General features: G+C 38.5%; 1 protein-coding gene across 2 annotated transcripts in view; it reads left to right on the plus strand.

Annotated features, from left to right (window-relative positions):
- The window catches only part of UMPS (uridine monophosphate synthetase), a 32,850-nt gene extending 10,018 nt beyond the window's left edge, over positions 1 to 22,832 (plus strand). The window contains exons 3-7 of one of the 2 annotated variants that reach the window (XR_006207361.1): positions 998 to 1,675; positions 4,031 to 4,206; positions 5,848 to 5,962; positions 7,396 to 7,583; positions 22,466 to 22,547. Coding sequence is in view for 1 of the 2 variants with exons in the window: in XM_042956010.1 (XP_042811944.1) it covers positions 998 to 1,675; positions 4,031 to 4,206; positions 5,848 to 5,962; positions 22,466 to 22,635 (1,139 nt within the window). In the remaining variant the exon portion in view is untranslated. Of the gene's footprint in view, positions 1 to 997; positions 1,676 to 4,030; positions 4,207 to 5,847; positions 5,963 to 7,395; positions 7,584 to 22,465 lie in introns of both variants that reach the window. The other variant, XM_042956010.1, reaches the window with a different exon arrangement.
- The last annotated feature ends 13 nt before the right edge of the window (positions 22,833 to 22,845 follow it).

Raw genomic sequence — 22,845 nt, forward strand, 5'->3', positions numbered from 1 at the left:
CAAGATTGACCTTGAGTTAAGTGGCGAAGTATTTATGGGTGTTTGTTATACTTTTTTTCTAGTATTGTTTGAAATTCTCCATTTAAAAAAGCCTGTCTGTATGAGTCCTGCCCATTAGGAAACTGTCGTTTGTCTTTATTATGTTTTTAAAAATATTTCTTAGAATAAGATCAGCAATTGTTAAATATGTATATAAGTATCATAGGCTTATGTACTAGTCTAAGCTGATTCACTTCAACTTGCTCTTTCAAGGGGAGGAAAGGAATGGGCAAGGGCAAGGATGGTACCTGTGATAAAGCTCAAACATTGGGCAAATTGCTCACCAATTCTTAGGTTTCAAAGTAAGACAAATTTGGTAGTAGAAACTATAAAATGAGTCTATAAAGTCTATAGCCTTAGATACTTAACATTTTGTAGATTATCTGAAAGTAGTCTATAGTAGGGGTTGGAGTGGGGAAGTACATTCACTCACATTGCATTGTATATTCGTAAAGTTGTAGTGATCTAAATGGTTGCTGAATATTTTTTTTCATGAATTTATTTCTCAAAAGGCTAGTTAGTTGATCTTGAGTAGTGAACTTGTTTGTTGATGGAAGAAAAAGCAGTGATTTCATTGATGGTACTGGGTTATTGTTTCATAACTTCTTGATCTAGGTCGGTTATCTTGCATTAAAAAACCCCATATTTGAAATTTTGATCATGAACATGTTAAGTGGTCTATTTACACTATAAAGTAATTTGCTAGTTTTACTGAAAATATTCTATACATGTAACTTTGGCAATTTTCAGATACAGGGACACTGAACAAAATGGTGTCATGGCTCATTGAAGGTTTGTCAGGAATAAAGTTAAAGTAGCTCTAAAGTAGATTATCAGAAAATAAGATTTAGATCATCCACCTCTTCATAAATACATGCCAAATTTATAATGTAAGATACGTCTTGAGTTGGCTGAAATATATAATTTTAAATTGAAATGATTGTTTTTTTTTTCCTAGGTACTAAGCGTCTTGTAGAAGGGGCGGTTAATCCAGGAGAAACCTGTTTGATCATTGAAGATGTCGTTACCAGTGGATCTAGTGTTCTGGAAACTGTTGAGGTTCTTCAGAAGGAGGGTTTGAAGGTCACTGATGCCATAGTGCTGCTGGACAGAGAGCAAGGAGGCAAAGACAAGTTGCAGGCACATGGGATCCATCTTCACTCAGTGTGTACATTGTCCACAATGCTGGAGATTCTCGAGCGACAGAAAAAAATTGATGCTGAGATGGTCGAGAGAGTGAAGAGATTTATTCAGGAGAATGTTTTTGTAGCAGCTAGTCATAATGGTTCTCTCCGTTCTGTAAACAAAGCTCCCGCTCCTGGAGAACTCAGCTTTGGTGCACGTGCAGAGCTGCCCAGGGTCCACCCAGTTGCAGCGAAGCTTCTCAGGCTTATGCAAAAGAAAGAGACTAATCTGTGTCTGTCTGCAGATATTTCAGAGTCTAGAGAGCTGTTGCAGCTAGCTGATGCTTTAGGACCCAGCATCTGCATGCTCAAGACTCATGTAGATATTTTGAATGATTTTACTCTGGATGTGATGAAGGAGTTAACAACTCTGGCAAAACGCCACGAGTTCTTAATATTTGAAGACCGGAAGTTTGCAGATATAGGAAATACAGTAAAAAAACAGTATGAAGGTAAGTATTATTTAGGAATCTACAAAAATACAAATTTAGCTCCAACTGTCTGAAGAACTAAAGGAAATGCACTGGCTCACATCACAGAGTCCGGCCATAGAACGGTCTGTTAAGCGTGGTTAGATCTAGGAGCTCAAGTGCAAGTCTTTGGACTTGCCTTCTTGCCATTTTTTAGCTCTGCTTTCTTCTCTCTTGACTTCTTTCTCAGGTAGACAACACTCCTCATTCCTACCCCAAAGTAATCACTCAGGCCTGGGTTATAGAATACCTTTATTAGCTTGGTAATATATGCCCCACTTCTGGTGATGTGAGGTTGTTAACTATAAATTTTTTGAACCAGAGTGTGGTCAAAGGTAGTTTCCCCATAGAAAATGGGTGTGCTGATGCCAGAAGAAGGGGCTGCAGGTCCTAGGCAGACAAAAATGACAGATGTTGGCCCTGGCAGAACACACCTAGTTCTAAATATTTGAAAAATGAAAATTGCAGGTATGGGAAACAATGAAATAGAAGTGTAAAGTTGTAACATTTGCTTTTGGCCAAAAAAAGATCTGTTGGTGTGCTTTTTTGGTTGTTAAATAGGAACTCAAAGCCAGGTATATTGGTTGAGAAAGAAAAACTATTTCTATCCATTATTTTATGCAAGTTTCTGTCATTGTATATGACAGCTTTTTTTGTTTAAATAATAGGATAAAATGTCTATTAAAAGGTTAATGCTTATCAGCATCTTTAGAGATAACAATTTTTCTTAAAGTAATAACATGTATGCGCTTAAGCTGTTTCTTTGGGATAGATTTGTGTATGACTTTCTTCCTGTGCTTTAAGGTGTTCTACTGGGGCGCCTGGGTGGCCCAGTCGGTTTAGCGTCCAAGTGTCCGACCTCAGCTCAGGTTATGATCTCCCGGTTCATGGGTTTGAGCCCTGCATCGGGCTGTGTGCTGACAGCTCAGAGCCTGGAGCCTGCTTTGGATTCTGTGTCTCCCTCTCTCTCTGCCCCTTCCCCACTCACACTCAGTGTGTCTCTCTCAAAAATAATAAACAATGAAAAAATTTAAAAGGGTGCCTGGGTGGCTCAGTGGGTTAAGTGTCTGACTGTTGATTTCACCTCAGATCATGAGCTCAGTATTTGTGGTTGAGCCACACATCGGGCTCTCTGCTGACAGTGTGGAGCCTGCTTGGGATTCTTACTCTCCCTCTTAACCCCTCCCCACTTGTGCGCTTGTGTGCACATGCTCTCGCTCTCTCTCTCTCTCTCTCTCTCTCTCTCGTACATGCGTGAAATAGATAAACTTAAAAAAAAAAAAAAAGATGTTCTATCATCACATTGCTTAGTTTTGACACGTTTACATACTGTTTTTTCAGAAATCAATTAGGGGTATTGCTGTCAGTTTTTTTTTTTTTTTTTTAACGTTTATTTATTTTTGAGACAGAGAGAGACAGAGCATGAACGGGGGAGGGTCACAGAGAGAGGGAGACACAAGATCTGAAGCAGGCTCCAGGCTCTGAGCTGTCAGCACAGAGCCTGACGCGGGGCTCGAACCCACGGACCATGAGATCATGACCTGAGCCGAAGTCGGACGCTTAACCGACCGAGCCACCCAGGCGCCCCATGCTGTCAGTTTTTAAAATGAATACAATTGCCTGCTGAAATTAAGAGACCTAAGGAACAAGTAGAACTTTTGAGAGATAGTAAAGTTGCTGAGAGATTCCTGCAGAATGAAAATTTGTCATCTTCAGGGGAATTTCAGAATGTTGGTATCTTTGGTCTCAAATGCCCATCTTCACTGGAGTCCCATTTCTTTTTTCTTTTTAAGTTTATTTAGTGTGTGTGTGTGAGTGTGAGTGAGTGAGAGAGAGAGAGAGAAAGAAAGCGAGTGGGGGAGGGGCAGACAATCCTAGGCAAGGTCTGCTCTGCCAGCACTGAGCTCAACGCAGGGGTCTATCTCACGAACCATGAGATCATGACCTGAGCCAAAATCACGCATTGGACGCTTAACTGTCTGAGCTGCCCAGGTGCCCCTGGAGTCCTATTTCTAATTACATAGGTTTTATTGGTGGTCAGAAGTCAGCCTGCAAGGAAAACCAGTCTTAATTAGTGTTATTGATAAACTAAGTGCAGAAATTGTAAGACATTTTTCTCATTATGATCTTTTAGCCAGCTACCAGGTGAATAGTTTTTCATAGATGGAACCATAGGTCCACTGATGAGCACTAAAATTTTTGAAGTGCTTCACTATGACATTAGCATGTTACTTTGAGATTATTTCTTACTGTAGTTGGTTGGGCAAAAAGTTAGTGGTTTTTATTTGAAAACTTACATTTTTCTTTTTTTTTTTTTTTTTTTTTTTGCCTTTTTAGGTGGTATCTTTAAAATAGCTTCTTGGGCAGATCTGGTCAATGCTCACGTGGTGCCTGGTTCGGGGGTCGTGAGAGGCCTGAGAGAAGTAGGCCTGCCTTTGCACCGGGGGTGCCTGCTCATTGCAGAAATGAGCTCTGCTGGCTCCTTGGCTACAGGCAACTACACGACAGCAGCGGTAAGTGACAAAATGGCTGGGGTGACAGGGGGCCCAGGCTGTTGTGCTAGAAGTTACAGGGGAAGAAAACATCTGACATTTAAGATTTATGGAACCTCTGCCAAATTAAAAAAAAAAAAAAAATCAAGTGTTGTTAGGGTGACAGTAATGCTAGGTGGCTAGAGTTTCCTGATAATAGCATTTTCTATCTTGTAGTGGACACTTAAGAGATATAAACACTGAAATATAAATATTTGGTTAAATATCTACCTATTCTTGGTCTTTAAGATACAATTGGTTTTTTTTTTTTTTTCCATTTTGCCATGAGTTGAAGTTGAAGGGCTTCTTGCCAGACTTGCAGTTTCTCAGAATCCCCTAAGTCACACAGAGATGCACGTTCTCATGACAGCAGCCCAGATGAAGTACTTTTATCTTTTTCAGTCTTTGCTATTGATTGGTATTGGGTGGGAAAGCTGTAAACTAGAGTTCGGACATACTGTTTTCTCCAGTAACTCCCCCATTTTTGAAAGTTCTTATAACACTACATGTTAATACCCAACCCCTACACCTACACACCAGATTAAATTGAATTGATAATTATTTAGTTAAAAAGTTTCTTTACAGGGGTGCCTGGGTAGCTCAGTCAGTTGTGTCTGGCTTTGGCTCAGATCATGATCTCCTATTCTTTGAGTTCGAGTCCCGCGTCAGGCTCTGTGCTGACAGCTTAGAGCCTGGAGCCTGCTTCAGATTCTGCGTGTCCCTCTCTCTCTGTTTCTCCCTGCTTGTGCTCCGTCTCTCTCTCTCTCTCTCTCAAAAAATAAGTAATCATTAAAAAAACCAAACTTCCTTTATAAATATGTTCAAGACTATTACTTTTAAAAGTAATAAAATTTTAGTAAAATGTTAATTTTTAAGCGGGAATTTATTATATTATTTCAAAGACTGGAACTCTGAAGAAATCACATGGCCCTCGGGCCAGGTTTTAACCTCACCCCTATATTGAACATAAATGTGATTTCCCAGATCTCATAGCGGAGGGTCCATGAATCAGTGCTAATATTTGGCACTGGGGTTCTGGGTCTGCCTCAAGTACAAGACATGGCTTGATGGGTGAGAATACTTGGTGGCACGAATAGAACAGTATGAGCCTCATGGAAGAGCCTTCTATAAATGTGAGGAAATGCTATAGAAATTGTGGAGATCAGTTATAGGCAAACGTAGATGAGATTTCTTTAGCCCTTGACAATATGGTAGGTATCTGGATATGGAGTAGTACCCTGTGTGGGTAGGAATTAGTCTTCAGTTTGGTTTTGTATCATCATAAATGTATTCTAGAGTACTTTCCACATACCCTTTTTAGAAGTAGGTGGGTTCTCAAGCATGATCATGCAGCATCTCAATTTTAGATGCACATGGTATAGGATTCTGTAATGTTTTTAAGGTATGATTAATTGGGAGAAGGGGTTATCTCAGGGTCTTATTAGATAAAATATAGAGAGTCATAAATTACTTGTTTTAGATATAATGAGTTTAATATCAGGTGAGATAAGACATATATAAAGTAGAAGTTTCTTATTGTTAATAGAATCAAGTTTTTACTTGTAGAGCTGTTACTCTGTGTAATTAACTACTTTCTTGTAATCTGTATTACGTTCCTTATAGGTTAAAATGGCTGAAGAGCATTCTGAGTTTGTGGTTGGTTTTATCTCTGGCTCCCGAGTAAGCATGAAACCAGAATTTCTTCACTTGACTCCAGGAGTTCAGTTAGAAGCAGGAGGTAAATCTGTTTATTGGTCATGGTTTTTCCAAAATGCTTCTTTACCCACAATAAAATTTTGTTATTACAAAGTTACTAAAGAGAAAGCTTGTTCGCCCAGAACAGTAACGAATGAGCCCTTTGGCTTGGTAATCCTGACCTAGATGTGCAAAATAACTTGCAGGCTAATTTTAGGGTGAAAGTTTAGAGTTACTTTTTGTTGAAATATGCCTAGAAACTGATAATTTTAGTTTAGTCTATCCCAACTAATGTTCTGAATATGCTGCCATAAAAGGTATTCTATGATCAAGGAAGAATGCTCTAAGCTAACAAAATCCAACATTTATTTCTTTGTCAGAGGACTTTGCAGAACTGTTGACATGTTAATGCGTATTGTGCCTTCTGAGTGTGGAGATAGATGGTTCTTTCACATCTCCCAAACATAAAACACTTTCAGCAGTCTGAGAAAAGTAGTTATAGTGGAAAAACAGGACAAACACAGTCTGTAGTGAAGGGAGTGATCTGGGTTATAAAAATATGCATTTTTTTTTTTAATTTTTTTTTAACGTTTATTTATTTTTGAGACAGAGAGAGACAGAGCATGAATGGGGGAGGGTCAGAGAGAGAGAGGGAGACACAGAATCTGAAACAGGCTTCGGGCTCTGAGCTGTCAGCACAGAGCCCGACACGGGGCTCGAACTCACAGACTGTGAGATCATGACCCGAGCTGAAGTCGGACGCTCAACCGACTGAGCCACCCAGGCGCCCCATAAAAATATGCATTTTTAAATGTCCTGTGGGACTCAGTAAAATGGCTTTGGTTTTGAATGGGGAAGAAATGATGACCTAGAAACATTTTTCCTGGATTGATTTTTGTCCAAGAAAGATTGCTTATCACAGGTAGGGGAGTTCATTCTATCCCGTTTTCTCTCTCTTTCCTTCTTTATGGGTTAGGCTTAAGAAGTTGGAGTTGGAAACTATGAGTAGGGTTCTTCTTAGTTAGCAAAACTATTTAAAATGACAACAGCTGTGCTTGTCTCCCCTCAGTGCAATTTGTCAGGTGTTCAAAAGGTACCTGTGAAAATATTGTGAGCAAAGTAGGTTTTGTATTAGTCATTCTTGTATACATCATGCTCATCTTTCATTTGCACCCTGCATTCCCCAGTCTAGCTTTCCCCTCCAAATGGTGTGTTACGTATCCTTCGAAACCTTTGGCTTTGTATATACTCACATATGCAGGTAAAGTTTAGGAGAATGTTTTCTGTATATGTGGCTATATTACATTTTTACATCCAGAGTTAACCTTTTAACAACTACATAGTGTTTCCTAGTTATAACTGGGCTAAAATTGTTTAACCATTTCCCCTGTTGATAGATTTGGACTGTTGTACAAACAGTGAACATTATTGTATATATTTTTGCACATGTGGAGTATTTCTGGAATATTCTTCTAGGCTAAAAACTCCTTGAGGATGAGAACTCTTTCTGAAGATTGCATATCCTCCAGCACAATGCTCCTGTGCTTCATAAATGGTCTGTAAATACTCGTATAAATGTTGAAGGAGTGAACAATATGCTGTATAAGAACAGTTGAAAGGGTTGGTGTGACTGAGACGATAATATGAGAACGTGATGATTGAAGGTATGAGTTTGGTAAACCTTGGTTTTCTTTTTAAACCCTGACATACTAGGACTAGTGGATTCCCGTTAGGTCCTTCAAGGTTAATTATTTTATATAATACAACCATACTTAAGGAAGGTGCCACCTTTTGGGGGTTTGGTGGTTTGTTTTTAATTGTGTACTTTAAGCAGAAAACATTATAGAAAGTTAATCAGGAAGAAACTCATAGGCTAATGAAAATTCAGGTAAGTGAATGAATGGCGGCTGAATCCGTGGGGTTAACAAGTATTGGGGGTTTTACAGATTGTATTTGCCACAGAGCAGGCTGCAGCAGAATGACTCATTGAAGTTTGCGACAGCTGCCTTAGTGGTGGACGACTTTGACATTTTAATTTTGCACTAAATGTTTTGAGTCAGATTTGGATTTCTGGCCCTTCCATTTAGCAACCATGTATATTTGGACAAGTCACTTCACTTCTTCCGGTTAAATGGGAATAATAACAGCGTTGACCTCTTACAGTTGAGAGGCTTATGTGAGATAGTGATGTATAGAATGCACTTCACCCAGTGCTATGCTTGTCAACTGTTAATGTTCATTATAAGCCGCCCTAATTCTTTGACTAAAAAGGATCTAGGCTTTTAGGAACATTTAAAGCATCTTGGATTTGAAAGATAAGCCATTTAGCAGAAGACTTCAAGAACAACAAAATTTAAAAAGAAAAATGTGGTACTCTGGTTCAAGATGGTGATGTAGGAAGATCCTGAACTCCCCTCCTCCCACTAACACACGGAGTCTACAGCTGTGCATGGAACATTTTCTCTGAAAAAAATCCTAATGTCTGGCTGAGCAAGAACTGTGTATGTGGCAAATGAGAAGAAAACCACATCAAAGTGGGTAGGAGATGCTGGGACTCAGTCTCACCATAAAGCAAACTTAGGAGGGAAGTCAAAACTTGGAGCATCTCCCTGAGGAGTGAAGGAGTTGAATTGCACATCAGGTACTCCCAACTCTTAAGACCTATACCCAAGAGACACAGTTTTGTAAACCAACAGGGCTTATATCCATAAGGCTAGTGGATGGCTTAGTCGGTTAAGCGTCCAACTCTTCATCTCAGTTCAGGTTTTGATCTCAGGGTCTTAAGTTCAGGCCCTGCATTGGGGTCTGCACTGGGGGTGAAGCCTACTTTAGTAATCTTAGAAATGTCTCTTAAAGGGCTCAGAGATAGCTGATGGTGCCCAGACTTTAAGTAAAAAAAGGCTCATTTGCTACTGTTAATGTGCTGCCCTAGGGGCAGGCACCTAATTTAACACATATGTTTGAGAGCCTACTACAACACTTGTCGGGGACAGAGACTGGTGAGCGCCATCTTCATGCTCTTCCCCTGACTACACTGCACAGTACCAGTATCTCCCAGAAGGGAGTTTTTACACATACCTGGTGTCCTGATTTTTACATCTGCTGCCAAGGCGTTCCCCTTATTTACTCGGATTCACTATATATATTTGATTTTAAATTGGAATTTAAATAAAAACTTGGAGGAAAAAAAGTAAAAAAAAAGTTAAAGACCAGGAAGACTCTTAAAAGCAGCAAGAGCAAAACAACTCCCTTGTATGTATACAAGGGAAGCCCCATAAGATTAAAGATTATCTGTAGATTTTTCAGCAGAAACTGCAGGCCAGAAGAGTGGTGAGATAGATTCAAAGTGCTTGAAGAAAAAAAATCTTCCAACAAAGAACTCTCCTCAGCAAAGTTTGGAATTGAAGTATAAGAGAGTTTTCCAGAATAGCAAAAGCTAACAGAGAAGTTCATCATCCCTAAACCAGCCTTATAAGAAACTATTAAAGGGGTTTTTTTAAGCTGAAACAAAAGGATGCTAATTGGTAACAAGAAAACCTATGAAAGAATAAATCTCACTGGAAAGGCAAATAGAAGTAGATTAAATGAACTTATTAAAAGGAATTATTTATTTGAGAGAGAGTGAGCATGAGTGGGATAGGGGTAAGAGAGAATTCCAAGCAGTCTCCATGCTGACATAGTACAGAGCCTGATGCAGGGCTCAAACTCACAAACTGTGAGATTGTGACCTGAGCCAAAATCAGGAGTCAGATGCTTAACCGACTGAGCTACCCAGGTGCCCCTAGATTAATCCCTTTTAAGTTAAAAGACAAAAGTAATAAAAAAATATTCTTTAATTCTTGTAGTTACAATTATAAGATAAAGTGTGATATTGAAAATGTGAAAGGGAATAAAAATGTAGAGCTTTATTATTATTATTATTTTTGAGTTTATTTTGAGAGAGAGCACAAGCGGGGGAGGGGCAGAGAGAGGGAAAAAGAGAGAATCCCAAGCAGGTTCCACATTGTTAGGGCAGAGCCTAATGTGGGGCTTGAACTCACAAACCGTGAGATCATGACCTGAGCCACCCAGACACCCCCCAAAAATGTAGAGCTTTAGAATGCTGTCAAACGTAATTTGTTAAAATAGATGTAAGTTGTTAAATGTAAGCCTTATTGTAACAACAAAACACATCCTTAATTAGATGCACAGGATAAAGAAATCCAAGCATACCACTTAAGAAAGTCATCAAATTACAAAGGAAGAGAGCAAGAGAAGAACAGAGAGCAGCCAGAAAACAATTTAACGAAATGGCAAAAAGTATATACCTAACAAGAATTATTTTATGTATGTATGTATTAGAGTGTGGGGGAGAGGAAGAGAGAATCCATGCTCTGCACGGAGCCTTATGCAGGGCTCGATCCCACGACTCTGGGATTGTGACCTGAGCCAAAATCAAGAGTTGGATGCTCAAGTGACTGAACCACCAAGGCTCCCCTTAACAATAATTACTTTAAATGGACTAAATTTTCCAGTCAAAAGACAGAGTGGCTGAATGGATTTTAAAAACCAGGCCTATCCTTGTGCTGGCTATAAAAGACTCCATTCAGGTAGAAGCAAAGTATAAGAACTCACTTCATACATAGACTGAAAATAAAGAGATGGGGAAGATATTCCATGCAAATGGAAACCAAAAGAAATAGACCCTTATCAGACCAAATAGACTTTCAAACAATGACTAATGAGAGACAGACTAAGGCATTACATGATAAAGGAGTCATTCCAACAAGAGGATGTAACATTTGTAAATCTTTTTGCATCTGGCATAGGAGCACCTAAATATATAAAGCAAATATCAATAGGCCTAGAGGGAGAACTAGTAATACAAGAATAGTAGGGAATTTTAATATCTCACATCAGTAGATAGACCATCCAAACAGAAAGCCAGTAAAGGAACATCAGCTTAAAACAACACATTAGATGAGATGGACTTAACAGATATATACAGAACATTCGGTCCAAAAGCAGAATAGAGGTTTTTCTCAAGTGCACATGGAACATTCTTCAGGGTAGATAGCATGGTAGGCCACATAATAAGTCTTAAACACCAAAACCAGATAAGAATGCCACAAGAACAGAAAATTAAAAGCCAATATATTCCTGATGAACATAGATGCAAAAATCCTCGACAAAAGAGCAAACTGAATTCAGTGATATCTTAAATGGATTATGCACCATGGTCAGCTGGAATTCTAAGGACACAGGGATGGTTCAGCTTCTGCAAATCAGTGTGATATACTACATTAACAAAATGAAGGGTAAAAATCATATGATCATCTCAACACATGCAGAAAGAGCATTTGACAAAATTCAGTATCCATTTATGATAAAGGCCTAAGGTGGCTATAGAGGGAACATACCTCAACATAATAAAGGCCATGGATGACAGGCCTACAGCTAACATTGTATTCAGCAGTGGAAAGATAAAAACTTGCCCTCTTAAATCAGGAACAAGACTTGGATGCCCACTCTTACCACTCTTTTTCGACATAGCACTAGATAGAAGTCCTACCCACAGAAATTAGTCAGAAAAAAGAAACAAAAGTCATCCAAATTGGAAATGAAGATGTGAAGCTGTCAGTTACTATTTGCAGATTATATGATATTATTATATAGAAAACCCTGAAAGACCACCAAAAACAGGTTAGAACTAATAAACGAATTCAGTCAAGTTGCAGGATACAAAAATCTTGCATTCTCTGCACTTAATATCCTGTCAGAAAGGGAAATTAAGAGCATCGCATTTACAATGGCATTAAAAAGAATAAAATACCTAGGAATAAATTTAACCAAAGAAGTTGAAGGCCTGTATACTGAAAAATGTAAGACATTGATGAAAGAACTGAAGAAGATACAAATAAATGGAAAGATACTCATGCACATGAATTGAAAGAATTAATATTGTTAAAATGTCCATACTACTCAAAATATATCAACAGATTCAGTGCACTCCCTATCAAAATTCCAGTGAGATTTTTCACTGAAGTAAAATAAACTACCCTAGTACTTGTATAGAATCAAAAAAGATCCCAAATAGCCAAAGCAATCTAGAGAAAAAAGAACAAAATTAGAGGTTTCACACTCCCTGATTTCAAACTATAATTACAAAGCTATAGTAATCAAAACAGTATGGTAGTGGTTTAAAAACAGACACAATGATCAGTGGAATACAGAAGAGAGCCCAGAAATAAACCCATGCAAATATGATCAATTGATTTATGACAAAGGAGCTAAGAATATACAATGGGGAAAGGACAGTCTCTTCAATAAAATGGTGTTGAGAAACAGATGTTGGCGAGGATGCAGAGAAAGAGGATCTCTTTTGCATTGTTGGTGGGAATGCAAGCTGGTGCAGCCACTCTGGAAAACAGTATGGAGGTTCCTCAAAAAATTAAAAATAGAACTACCCTATGACCTAGCAATTGCACTAGGCATTTATCCATGGGATACAGGTGTGCTGTTTCAAAGGGACACATACACCCCCATGTTTATATAGTAGCACTATCAACAATAGCCAAAGTATGGAAAGAGCCCAAGTGTCCATCGATGGATGAATGGATAAAGAAGATGTATATATATATATATATACAATGGAGTATTACTCGGCAATCAAAAAGAATGAAATCTTGCCATTTGCAACTACATGGGTGGAACTGGAGGGTATTATGCTAAGTGAAATTAGAGAAAGACAAAAATCATATGACTTCACTCATATGAAGACTTCAGACAAAACAGATGAACGTAAGGGAAGCAAAAATAATATAAAAACAGGGAGGGGGACAAAACAGACGAGACTCATAAATATGGAGAACAAACTGAGGGTTACTGGAGGGGTTGTGGGAGGGGGGATTGGGTAAGGGGCATTAAGGAATCTACTCCTGAAATCATTGTTTCACTATATGCTAATTAATTTGGATATAAATTTTAAAAAATTTAAAAAAATAATAAAATGGTGTTGAGAAAACTGGACAGGCAAAAGGATGTAACTGTGTCACTTATACCATACACAGAAATTAATACAAAATGGATTAAAGACTTGAAATAAGGCTTGAAACCATAAAATTCCTGGAAGAAAACATAGGTGATAAGCTCCTTGACATCAGTGTTGGCAGTGATTTTTCTAATCTGACACCAAAACTAAAAGCAAGAAAAGCAAAAATAAGTGGAACGATATTAAACTATTCTGTACAGCAAAGGAAATCATAAACAAAGTTAAAAAGCAACTTACTAAATGGGAGGAAATATTCACTAATCATATATCTGATAAAGTGTTAACACCCAAAACATATATTAAACTCATCATGTACATCAATAGCCAAAAAAATAATCCAATTAAAAAATAGGCAGAAGATCAGAAAAGGCATTTTACACAGATGGCCAACATGAACAGATGCTTAACATCACTAATCAGGGAAATGCAAATCAAAACCACAGTGAGATATCACCTCACACCTGTCAGATTGGCTACTATCAAAAAGACGAGAAGTGTTGGTAAGGCTGTGGAAAAAAGGGAACCCTTGTGCGCTATTGGTGGTACGTAAATTGGTATAGCCAACATGGAAAACCATGTGAAACTTCCACAAAAAGTTAAAAATATATGTCAATCAGCTCGAAGCAGGGAGCCTGCTTCTGCTTCTGTGTCTCCCTCTCTCTCTCTCTCTCTCTCTCTCTGTTCCTCCCCTGCTCTTTATCTCAAAAATAAATAAAGATTAAAAAAAAAAAAAAAAAAAAAAAAATATATATATATATATATATATATATATATATATATGTCAATACTACCCAAGGCAATCTACATATTCAATGCAATACCTATCAAAATAACACCAGCATTCTTCACAGAGCTAGAACAAACAATCCTAAAATTTGTATGGAACCAGAGAAGACCCCAAATAGCCAAAGCAATCTTGAAAAAGAAAACCAAAGCAGGAGGCATCACAATCCCAGACTTCAAGCTGTATTACAAAGCTGTAATCATCAAGACAGTATGGTACTGGCAGAAGAATAGACACTGAGATCAATGGAACAGAATAGAGAACCCAGAAATGGATCCACAAACGTATGGCCAACTAATCTTTGACAAAGCAGGAGAGAATATTCAATGGAATAAAAACAGTCTCTTTAGCAAGTGGTACTGGGAAAACTGGACACGACGTGGAAGAATGAACCTGGACCACTTTCTTACACCATACACAAAAATAAACTCAAAATGGATCAAAGACCTCAATGTAAGACAGGAAGCCACCAAAATCCTCAAGGAGAAAGCAGGCAGAAACCTCTTTGATCTTGGCTGCAGCAACTTCTTATTCAACATGTCTCCAGAGGCAAGGGAAACAAAAGCAAAAATGAACTATTGGGACCTCATCAAAGTAAAAAACTTCTGCACAGCAAAGGGAACAGTCAGCAAAACTAAAAGGCAACCGACAGAATGGGAGAAGATATTTGCAAATGACCTATCAGATAAAGGGTTAGTATCCAAAGTCTATAAAGGGCTTCTCAAACTCAACACCCAAAAACTAAACAAGCCAGTGAAGAAATGGGCAAAAGACATGAATAGACACTTCTCCAAAGAAGACCTCCAGATGGCCAACCGACACATGAAAAAATGCTCAACATCACTCATCATCGGAAATACAAATCAAAACCACAAGGAAATACCACCTTACACCAATCAGAATGGCTAACATTAACTCAGGCAACAACAGATATTGGTGAGGATGCGGAGAAAGAGGATCTCTTTTGCACTGCGTAGGAACACAAACTGGTGCAGCCACTCTGGAAAACAGTATGGAGGTTCCTCAAAAAATTAAAAATAGAACTACCCTATGACCCAGCAGTTGCACTAGTAGGTATTTATCCAAGGGATACAGGTGTGCTGTTTTGAAGGGGTACATGCACCCCAGTGTTTATAGCAGCACTATCAACAATAGCCAAAGTATGGAAAGAGCCCAAATGTCCATTGATGGATGAATGGATAAAGAAGATGTGGTGTATACGGAGTGTTACTCGGCAATGAAAAAGAACGAAATCTTGCCATTTGCAACGACGTGGATGGAACTGGAGGGTATTGTGCTAAGTGAAATTAGTCAGAGAAAGACAAAAATCATATGACTTCACTCATATGAGGACTTTAAGAGACAAAACAGATGAACATAAGGGAAGGGAAACAAAAACAATATAAAAACAGGGAGGGGGACAAACCATAAAAGACTCTTAAATATGGAAAACAAACAGGTTAGTGGAGGGGTTGTGGGAAGGGGGGTGGGCTAAAAGGATAAGGGACATTAAGGAATCTACTCCTGAAATTGTTGCACTATATGCTAACTAAACTTGGATATAAATTAAAAAAATAAAAATTAAAAAAAATTTAAAAAAAGAACTATCTGACCCATTAATTCCACTTCTGGCTATTAATCCAAGGAAAACAAAACACTAACTCAAAATGATATGTGTACCCCCATATTCATTGCAGCAGTATTTATAATAGCCAAGATATGGAAATAACCTAAGTGTCAATGGATGAATAGAGATGTATACGTGTGTGTGTGTGTGTGTGTGTGTGTGTGCGCGTGTGTGTACACCATGGAATATATATACACACAATGAAATATTATGACATAAAAATAATGAAATTTTGCCATTTGTGACAACATGGATGGACCTTGAGGGCATTATGCAAAATGAAATAAGTCAGAGAATGACAGATACCATATGATCTCACTTGTATGTGGAGTATAATACTAGAACAAGTTTCATAGATAAAAAGAATAGACTAGTGGTTGCCAGAGGCTGGGGTAGGAAGTAGGTGAAATGGGTGAAGGGTGTCGAAGGTGCATACTTCCAGTTATAAAATAAGTCACAGGGATGTAATGTACAGCATGGTGACTATAATTAGTAATACTGTATTTCATATTGGAAAGTTGCTAAGAGAGTCTTAATTCTTATCACAGAAAAAAATTTTTTTGTAATTAAGGTGATAATTGTCAGGTAGTCAATGTGATGATTTGGCAGTGTATACAAATACCAAATCATTAATTTTGTACACCTGAAACTAATGTTATATGTCAGTTATACCTCAATAAAAAAATATTCATCATAGCATTGGAAGTCCTGCTGACAGCATTTAGGCAAGAAAAATAAAAGTCATCTAAATTGAAAAGGAAAGAAAGTAAAACTCAGTAGTTGCAGATGACATGATACTATACACAGGAATACTTCAGAGATAGTGTGGCTTCAGTTCCAAACCAGTGCAATAAATAGTGCCAATAAAGTAATATTGCCAATAAAGCAAGCCAAGTGAAGCTTTTGGTTTCGCAGTGCATATAAAAGTTGTGTTTATACTGTAGAGTATTAAGTGTGCAGTAGCTTTATGTCTAAAACAACAAAGTACATACTTTAACAATACTTTTAATTTTTTTAACGTTTATTTTTGAGAGAGACAGAGCATGAACGGGGGAGGGTCAGAGAGAGAGAATCCGAAACAGGCTCCAGGCTCTGAGCTGTCAGCACAGAGCCTGACGCGGGGCTCGAACTCACAGACCACGAGATACGACCTGAGCCGAAGTCAGATGCTTAACTGACTGAACCACCGGGGCGCCTCTAAAAATATTTTATTGCAGGAGCGCCTGGGTGGCTCAGTCAGTTAAGCCTCCGACTTCGTTCCAGGTCATGATTTCACAGTTTGTGAGTTCGAGCCCCGTGTCAGGCTCTGTGCTGGCAGCTCAGAGCCTGGAGCCTGCTTCGGATTCTGTGTCTCTCTCTCTGCCCCTACCCCGCTCATGCTCTGTCTCTCTCTCAAAAATACATAAACATTAAAAAAATTTTTTTAAATAAAAATATTTTATTGCTGAAAAGCTAACCGCTATCTGAGCTTTTAGCAAGTTGCAATCTTTTTGCTGGTGCAGAGTCTTGCCATGATGTTGATGGCTGCTGAGTGATGGTGGTGGTTGTTGAGCATTAGGGTAGCTGTGGCAATTTTTAAAAATAAGACAGCAGTGAAGTAAGTTGATGGACTCTTTCATGAACAATGCTCTCTGCATGCTCTCTGGAGCATGCAGTGCTGTTTGATAGCATTTTTAACCACTAAAAATTGGTGTCAGTCCTTTCAAACCCTGCCATTGCTTGATCAACTAAGTTGAGGTAATATTCTGAATCCTTTGTTGTCCTTACAACAGTCTTCACAGCATCTTCACCAAGAGTAGTTTCCATTTCCAGAAACCTTGTCTTTGCTCGTCCATTAGAAGCAAGTAACGGGGCGCCTGGGTGGCTCGGTCGGTTGAGCGTCTGACTTCAGCTCAAGTCATGATCTCTTGGTTTGTGAGTTCAAGCTCCATGTCGGGCTCTGTGCTGACAGCTCAGAGCCTGCTACAGATTCTGTGTCTCCCTCTCTTTCTGCCCACCCCCCTCTCTCTCTCAAAAATAAACATACATTTAAAAAAATTTTCTTAGAAGCGTCATGTGTTATAGTTTTATCTGGAAACTGCAGCAATTCAGTTGCCTCTTCAGGCTCCACTTCTAATTCTAGATCTCTTGGTGTTTCTACTACATCTATAGTTACTTCCTCCACTGGAGTCTTAAGCCCACAAGGTCATCCATCAGGGTTAGAGCCTGTGAATGCTGGTATTTTGACCTCTTTCCATGAATCACAAATGTTCTTAATGGCAGCTAGAATGGTGAATCCTTTCCAGAAGATTTTCAGTGTACTTTCCATCAGAGGAATCACTGTCTGTAGCAGCTATAGCTTTATAAGACCTATTTCTTAATAAGACTTGAAATTTGAAATTACCACTTGATCTATGGATTTAGAATGGATATTGTATTAGCAGGCATGACAACATTGATGTCATTGTACCTCTCCAACAGAGCTCTTAGGAAATCAAGTACATTGTCAGTAAGCAGTGATTTTTGGAAAGGAATCTTTTTTTCTGAGCAGGTCTTAACAGTGGGCTTAAAATACTCAGTGAACCATGTTGTAAACAAATGTGCAGTCATCCAGTCTTTGTCCCATTATAGAGCATAGGCAGAGAAGATTTAGCATAATTCTTAAGGACCCTAGGATTTTTCAGAATGGTAAATAAGCATGGTCTTCAGGTTAAAGTCACAGACTACATCAGCACCCAACAAACTTTGAAACTTTGAAGCCAGGTATTAACTTCTAACTATGAAAGTCCAAAATGGCATCTTCCAAAAGAAAGCTGTTTCATCTACATGGAAAATCTGTTGCTTAGTGTAGCCACCTTCACTAATTAATGAATTATTGATTACCTGAGCTAGATCTTCTGGATAACTTGTTGCAGCTTCTACATCAGCACCTGCCTCTTCACCTTGTACTTTATGCTATGGAGACGGCTTCTTTCCCTAAAACCTCATGGGCCAACCTCTGCTAGCTTCCAGCTTTTCTTCTGAAGGTTCCTCACCTCTCTCAGCCTTCATAGAATTAAGAGAGTTAGGGCCTTGCCCTGGATAAGGCTTTGGCTTAAGGGCTGGTTCAGTCTTTGATCCAAATCACTAAAACTTTCTCCATATCAGCAATAAGGTGGTGTTGCTTATCTTTCATGTGTTCGGTAGAGTAGCACTTTTACTTCAAGAAATTACTTCAAGAATTTTTCCTTTGCATTCACAGCTTTGCTGTTTGGTGCACGAGGACTAGTTTTCAGCCTGCCTTGACTTCTGACATGACTTCCTTGCTGTTCTTAGTCATTTCTAGCTTTTGATTCAAAATGAGAGACATGCAACTCATCCTTTCACTTGAACACTTAAGAGGCCATGTAGGGTTATTAACTGGCCTGATTTCAATATTGCTGTGTCCCAGAGAATAGGGAGGCACAAGAAGAGGGAGAGAGATGCTGGTGGAGCAGTCAGAACACACATTTACTAATTTCACCATCATATATGGGCAGTCTGTTGTGCCCCACAACAGTTATGTTAGTAACATCAAAGATCGCTGATCACAGATTACTATAACGATGAAAAAGTTTGAAATATTGTGACAAGTACGAACATGTGATAGAGATACAAAGTAAGCACAGGCTATTGGAAAAATCAGGTCAATAGACTGGTTGAATACAAGGTTGCCTCAAACCTTCAATTTGTAAAAAAAAAAACAACACAAAACAGTATGTGCAAAGCACAGTAAAGTGAAATGCAGTAAAACAAGGTATGTCTCTACAGAAAATCTGAGAGTCCACCAAAAAATTACTAGAATAAATGAATTCAGTAGAGTTGCAGGATACAAAATTAACATGCAGAAATGAGTTGTGTTTCTATGTACTAATAATAAGCTATCAGAAAGCAAAGAAAACCCGTTTACAATTGCATCCAAAGAAATAAAATACCTAGGAATAAATTTAACCAAGGAAGTCAAAGACCTGTACTCTGAAAACTGTTAAGACATTGGTGAAAGATTTGAAGATGATACAAATGTAAAGTATTATGTGCTCATGGATTTAAAGAATTATAAAATGTCCATACTACCCAAAGCAATGTACAGATTCGGTACAATCTCCATCAATACCAGTGATATTTTTTACAGAACTAGAACAAAGAATCCTAAAATTTGTATAGAACCACAAAAGACTTTGAATAGCCAAAGCAGTCTTGAGGAAGAGGAACAAAGCTGGAAGTCTTAGGCTTCCTGATTACAAAGCTATAGTAATTGAAGTAGTATGTTATTGGCATAGAAACAGACACATAGATGAATGGAACAGAAGGGAGAGCCCAAAGATAAAGCCACTCTTAACCTCGTCAACCTATGACAAAGGAGACAAGAATTCACAATGGGGAAAAGATAGTCTTTTTATTATTTTTTTAAATGTTTATTTATTTTTTAATGTTTGTTTTTGAGAGAGAGAGAGAGACAGAGTGTGAGCTGGGGAATGGGCCAAGAGAGAGGGAGACACAGAATCTGAAGCAGGCTCCAGGCTCCGAGAGCCCGACGCGGGGCTCGAACTCACAAGCCATGAGATCATGACCTAAGCGCAAGTCAGACACTTAATTAACTGAGCCACCCAGGTGCCCCATAATGTTTATTTTAGAGAGAGACAGAGTGTGAGCAGGGGAGGGGGCAGAGAGAGAGGGAGACACAGAATCTGAAGCAGGCTCCAGGCTCTGAGCTGTCAGCACAGAGCCCAATGCGGGGCTCGAACCCATGAACTGTGAGATCATGACCTGAGCCAAAGTCAGATGCTTAACTGACCGAGACACCCAGGTGCCCCAATAGTCTTTTTAATAAGTGGTGCTGAGAAAACTGTACAGCTACATGGAAAAGAATGAAACTGGACCACTTCTTAAATCATACAAAAATAAATTCAAAACGTATTAAACTTGAATGTGAGACCTGAAGTTATAAAACTAGAAGAAAACATAGGCAGTAAGCTCTTTTAGCACTATATTTTTGACAGGTCTCCTTAGGCAAGGGCAACAAAAACTAAAATAAATGGGATTGCATCCAACTAAAAAGTTTTTGGACAGTGAAGGAAACCATCAAATAAAAGGTACCCATTGAATGGGAGAAGGAATTTACAAGTAGTCCTATATCAGATAAGAATAAAAGGTTAATATCCAAAATATATAAAGAACTTAAACATTGTATTAAAAAATGGGCAAACGGGGGCGCCTGGGTGGCGCAGTCGGTTAAGCGTCCGACTTCAGCCAGGTCACGATCTCGCGGTCTGTGAGTTCGAGCCCCGCGTCAGGCTCTGGGCTGATGGCTCGGAGCCTGGAGCCTGTTTCCGATTCTGTGTCTCCCTCTCTCTCTGCCCCTGCCCCGTTCATGCTCTGTCTCTCTCTGTCCCAAAAATAAATAAAAAACGTTGAAAAAAAAATTAAAAAAAAAAAAAAATGGGCAAACGACTTGAATAGACATTTTCCCAAAGGAGACAGGTAGATAGTGGTCAGCAGGTAGACGAAAAGATATCAGCATCACTAATCATCAGGGAAAATACAAATCAAAACCATAATGAGATAATACCTCATGCCAGTCAGAGTAGCTAATATCAGAAAGACAAGAAATAACAAGTGTTCACCAGGTTGTGGAGAAAAGGGAACCCTAGTCCACTAGTGTTAGTAGGAATGTAAATTGGTACAGCCATGGTGGAAAACAGTACTGGTTTCTCAAAAAATTAAAAATAAAGCTGTCATACAATCCAGGAATTCTAGTTCTGGGTATTTATCAGAAGGAAAAAAATCCCAGTTTGAAGAGATATATGCACCCATATATTCATTGCTGCATTATTTACAATAGCCAAGATAAGGAAGCAACCTAAGTATCCATCAATAGATGAATGGAGAAAGGTGTGATATATATCTATAATGGGAAAAAAAGGTGAAGTCTTGCTATTTGCGACATACTGAGGGTATTATGCCAAGTGAAATAGGTCAAAGACCAGTACCTGATGATTTCACTTATATTAGAATCTTGAAAAATCAAACCAAACAAAGCAGAAACAAACTCATAGATACAGGAAACAAAGTGTTAGTTACTAGTTGAGGGAGCAGTTGGGGAATGGATGAAATAGGTGAAGGGGGGATTAAGAGGTAAACTTCTAGATATAAAATAAACCACGGAGATGTAATGTATAGATATAGTCAATATTGTAATAACTATATGGTGACTGATAGTAACGACTTATTTTGGGGATCAGTTCCTAATGTATAAAAATATCGAATCACTATGATGTACACCTGAATACTAGGATATTCTGTATAATTATACTTAACTAAGAAACAAATTATTGGGGTGCCTGGGTGGCCCAGTTGCTTAAGCCTCCAACTCCTGATTTCTGCTAAGGTCATGATCTCATAATTCATGAGATCAAGCTCCACATCAAGTTCTGCTGACAGTCTGGAACCTGCTTGAGAGTCTCTCTTTCCCTCTATGCCCCTCCCCCACTCATTCTTTTTTCTCTTTCAAAATAAATAAACAAACATGAAAAAAAACCAAGTTAAAACAAATTGTGATAGAGTAAGAAAGGCAGTAGTCAAAACTAAGAATTGGGATTTGTACATAATCTGGTACTTAATGGGTGCAGAAAGGCTCACTTTGGCTGTGGTCAGATTAGAGGTTTGTGAGGAATTTTTCAACCGTGTCACAGTGATTCTAAGACGTATAGTATAAATGTCTGATTGCAAGGTCAGTTTTTATTGGGTTTGCTATTTTGGTAACGAACTTTTTTTGGCAACATAGAAGATTTATGGTTTTTTGATACTGTTAACCTATAAATGCTCTAAAATTAGACATTGAAGAGGAGTTGGCTAGCATCGTTCTCTGCCCTGGGGGTCTCTGGCCTATCCAAAGAGTCACTTCACCTGCTTTTACTCACTTGCTGTCCAGCAGGGGCATGGAAAGGAATGGCACATACTGATTTAAAATTGGCTAGGTACTTGACAAATTTCATATTTAAAAAAAAAATTGGTTAGGTACTTTTTCAGAAAAGTCATGATCAGTTTCTTGATTTTTTTTTTTTTTTTAATGTGTTATTAACGAACAGTGACTTTGGTGTTTTTGCAGGGGATAGTCTTGGCCAACAGTATAATAGCCCACAAGAAGTTATTGGCAAACGAGGATCTGATATCATCATTGTAGGCCGGGGCATAATAATGTCATCAAATCGTCTGGAAGCAGCTGAGTTGTACCGAAAAGCTGCTTGGGAAGCTTATTTGAGTAGACTTGGAATTTGAGTGTCTTGGATACATGTTTGTGAAGACCTTGAAGATACATGGTCTCCTGAGAAGCGTGGCGTGAAATAATAAGCAGCATTTAATGGATTGGATTCTTTCATGGGTTGTGTGTTGGAGTGACTTCTGGATTTCTAACAGTCTTTAGGAAATACTGAATGATGAGTAATCACTGCGTTGTTACTATAATAAATTTATTTTCAAGCTTTTTTT

The sequence above is a fragment of the Panthera leo genome, chromosome C2 (genome assembly GCF_018350215.1).
Source record: "Panthera leo isolate Ple1 chromosome C2, P.leo_Ple1_pat1.1, whole genome shotgun sequence".
NCBI lineage: Eukaryota > Metazoa > Chordata > Mammalia > Carnivora > Felidae > Panthera > Panthera leo.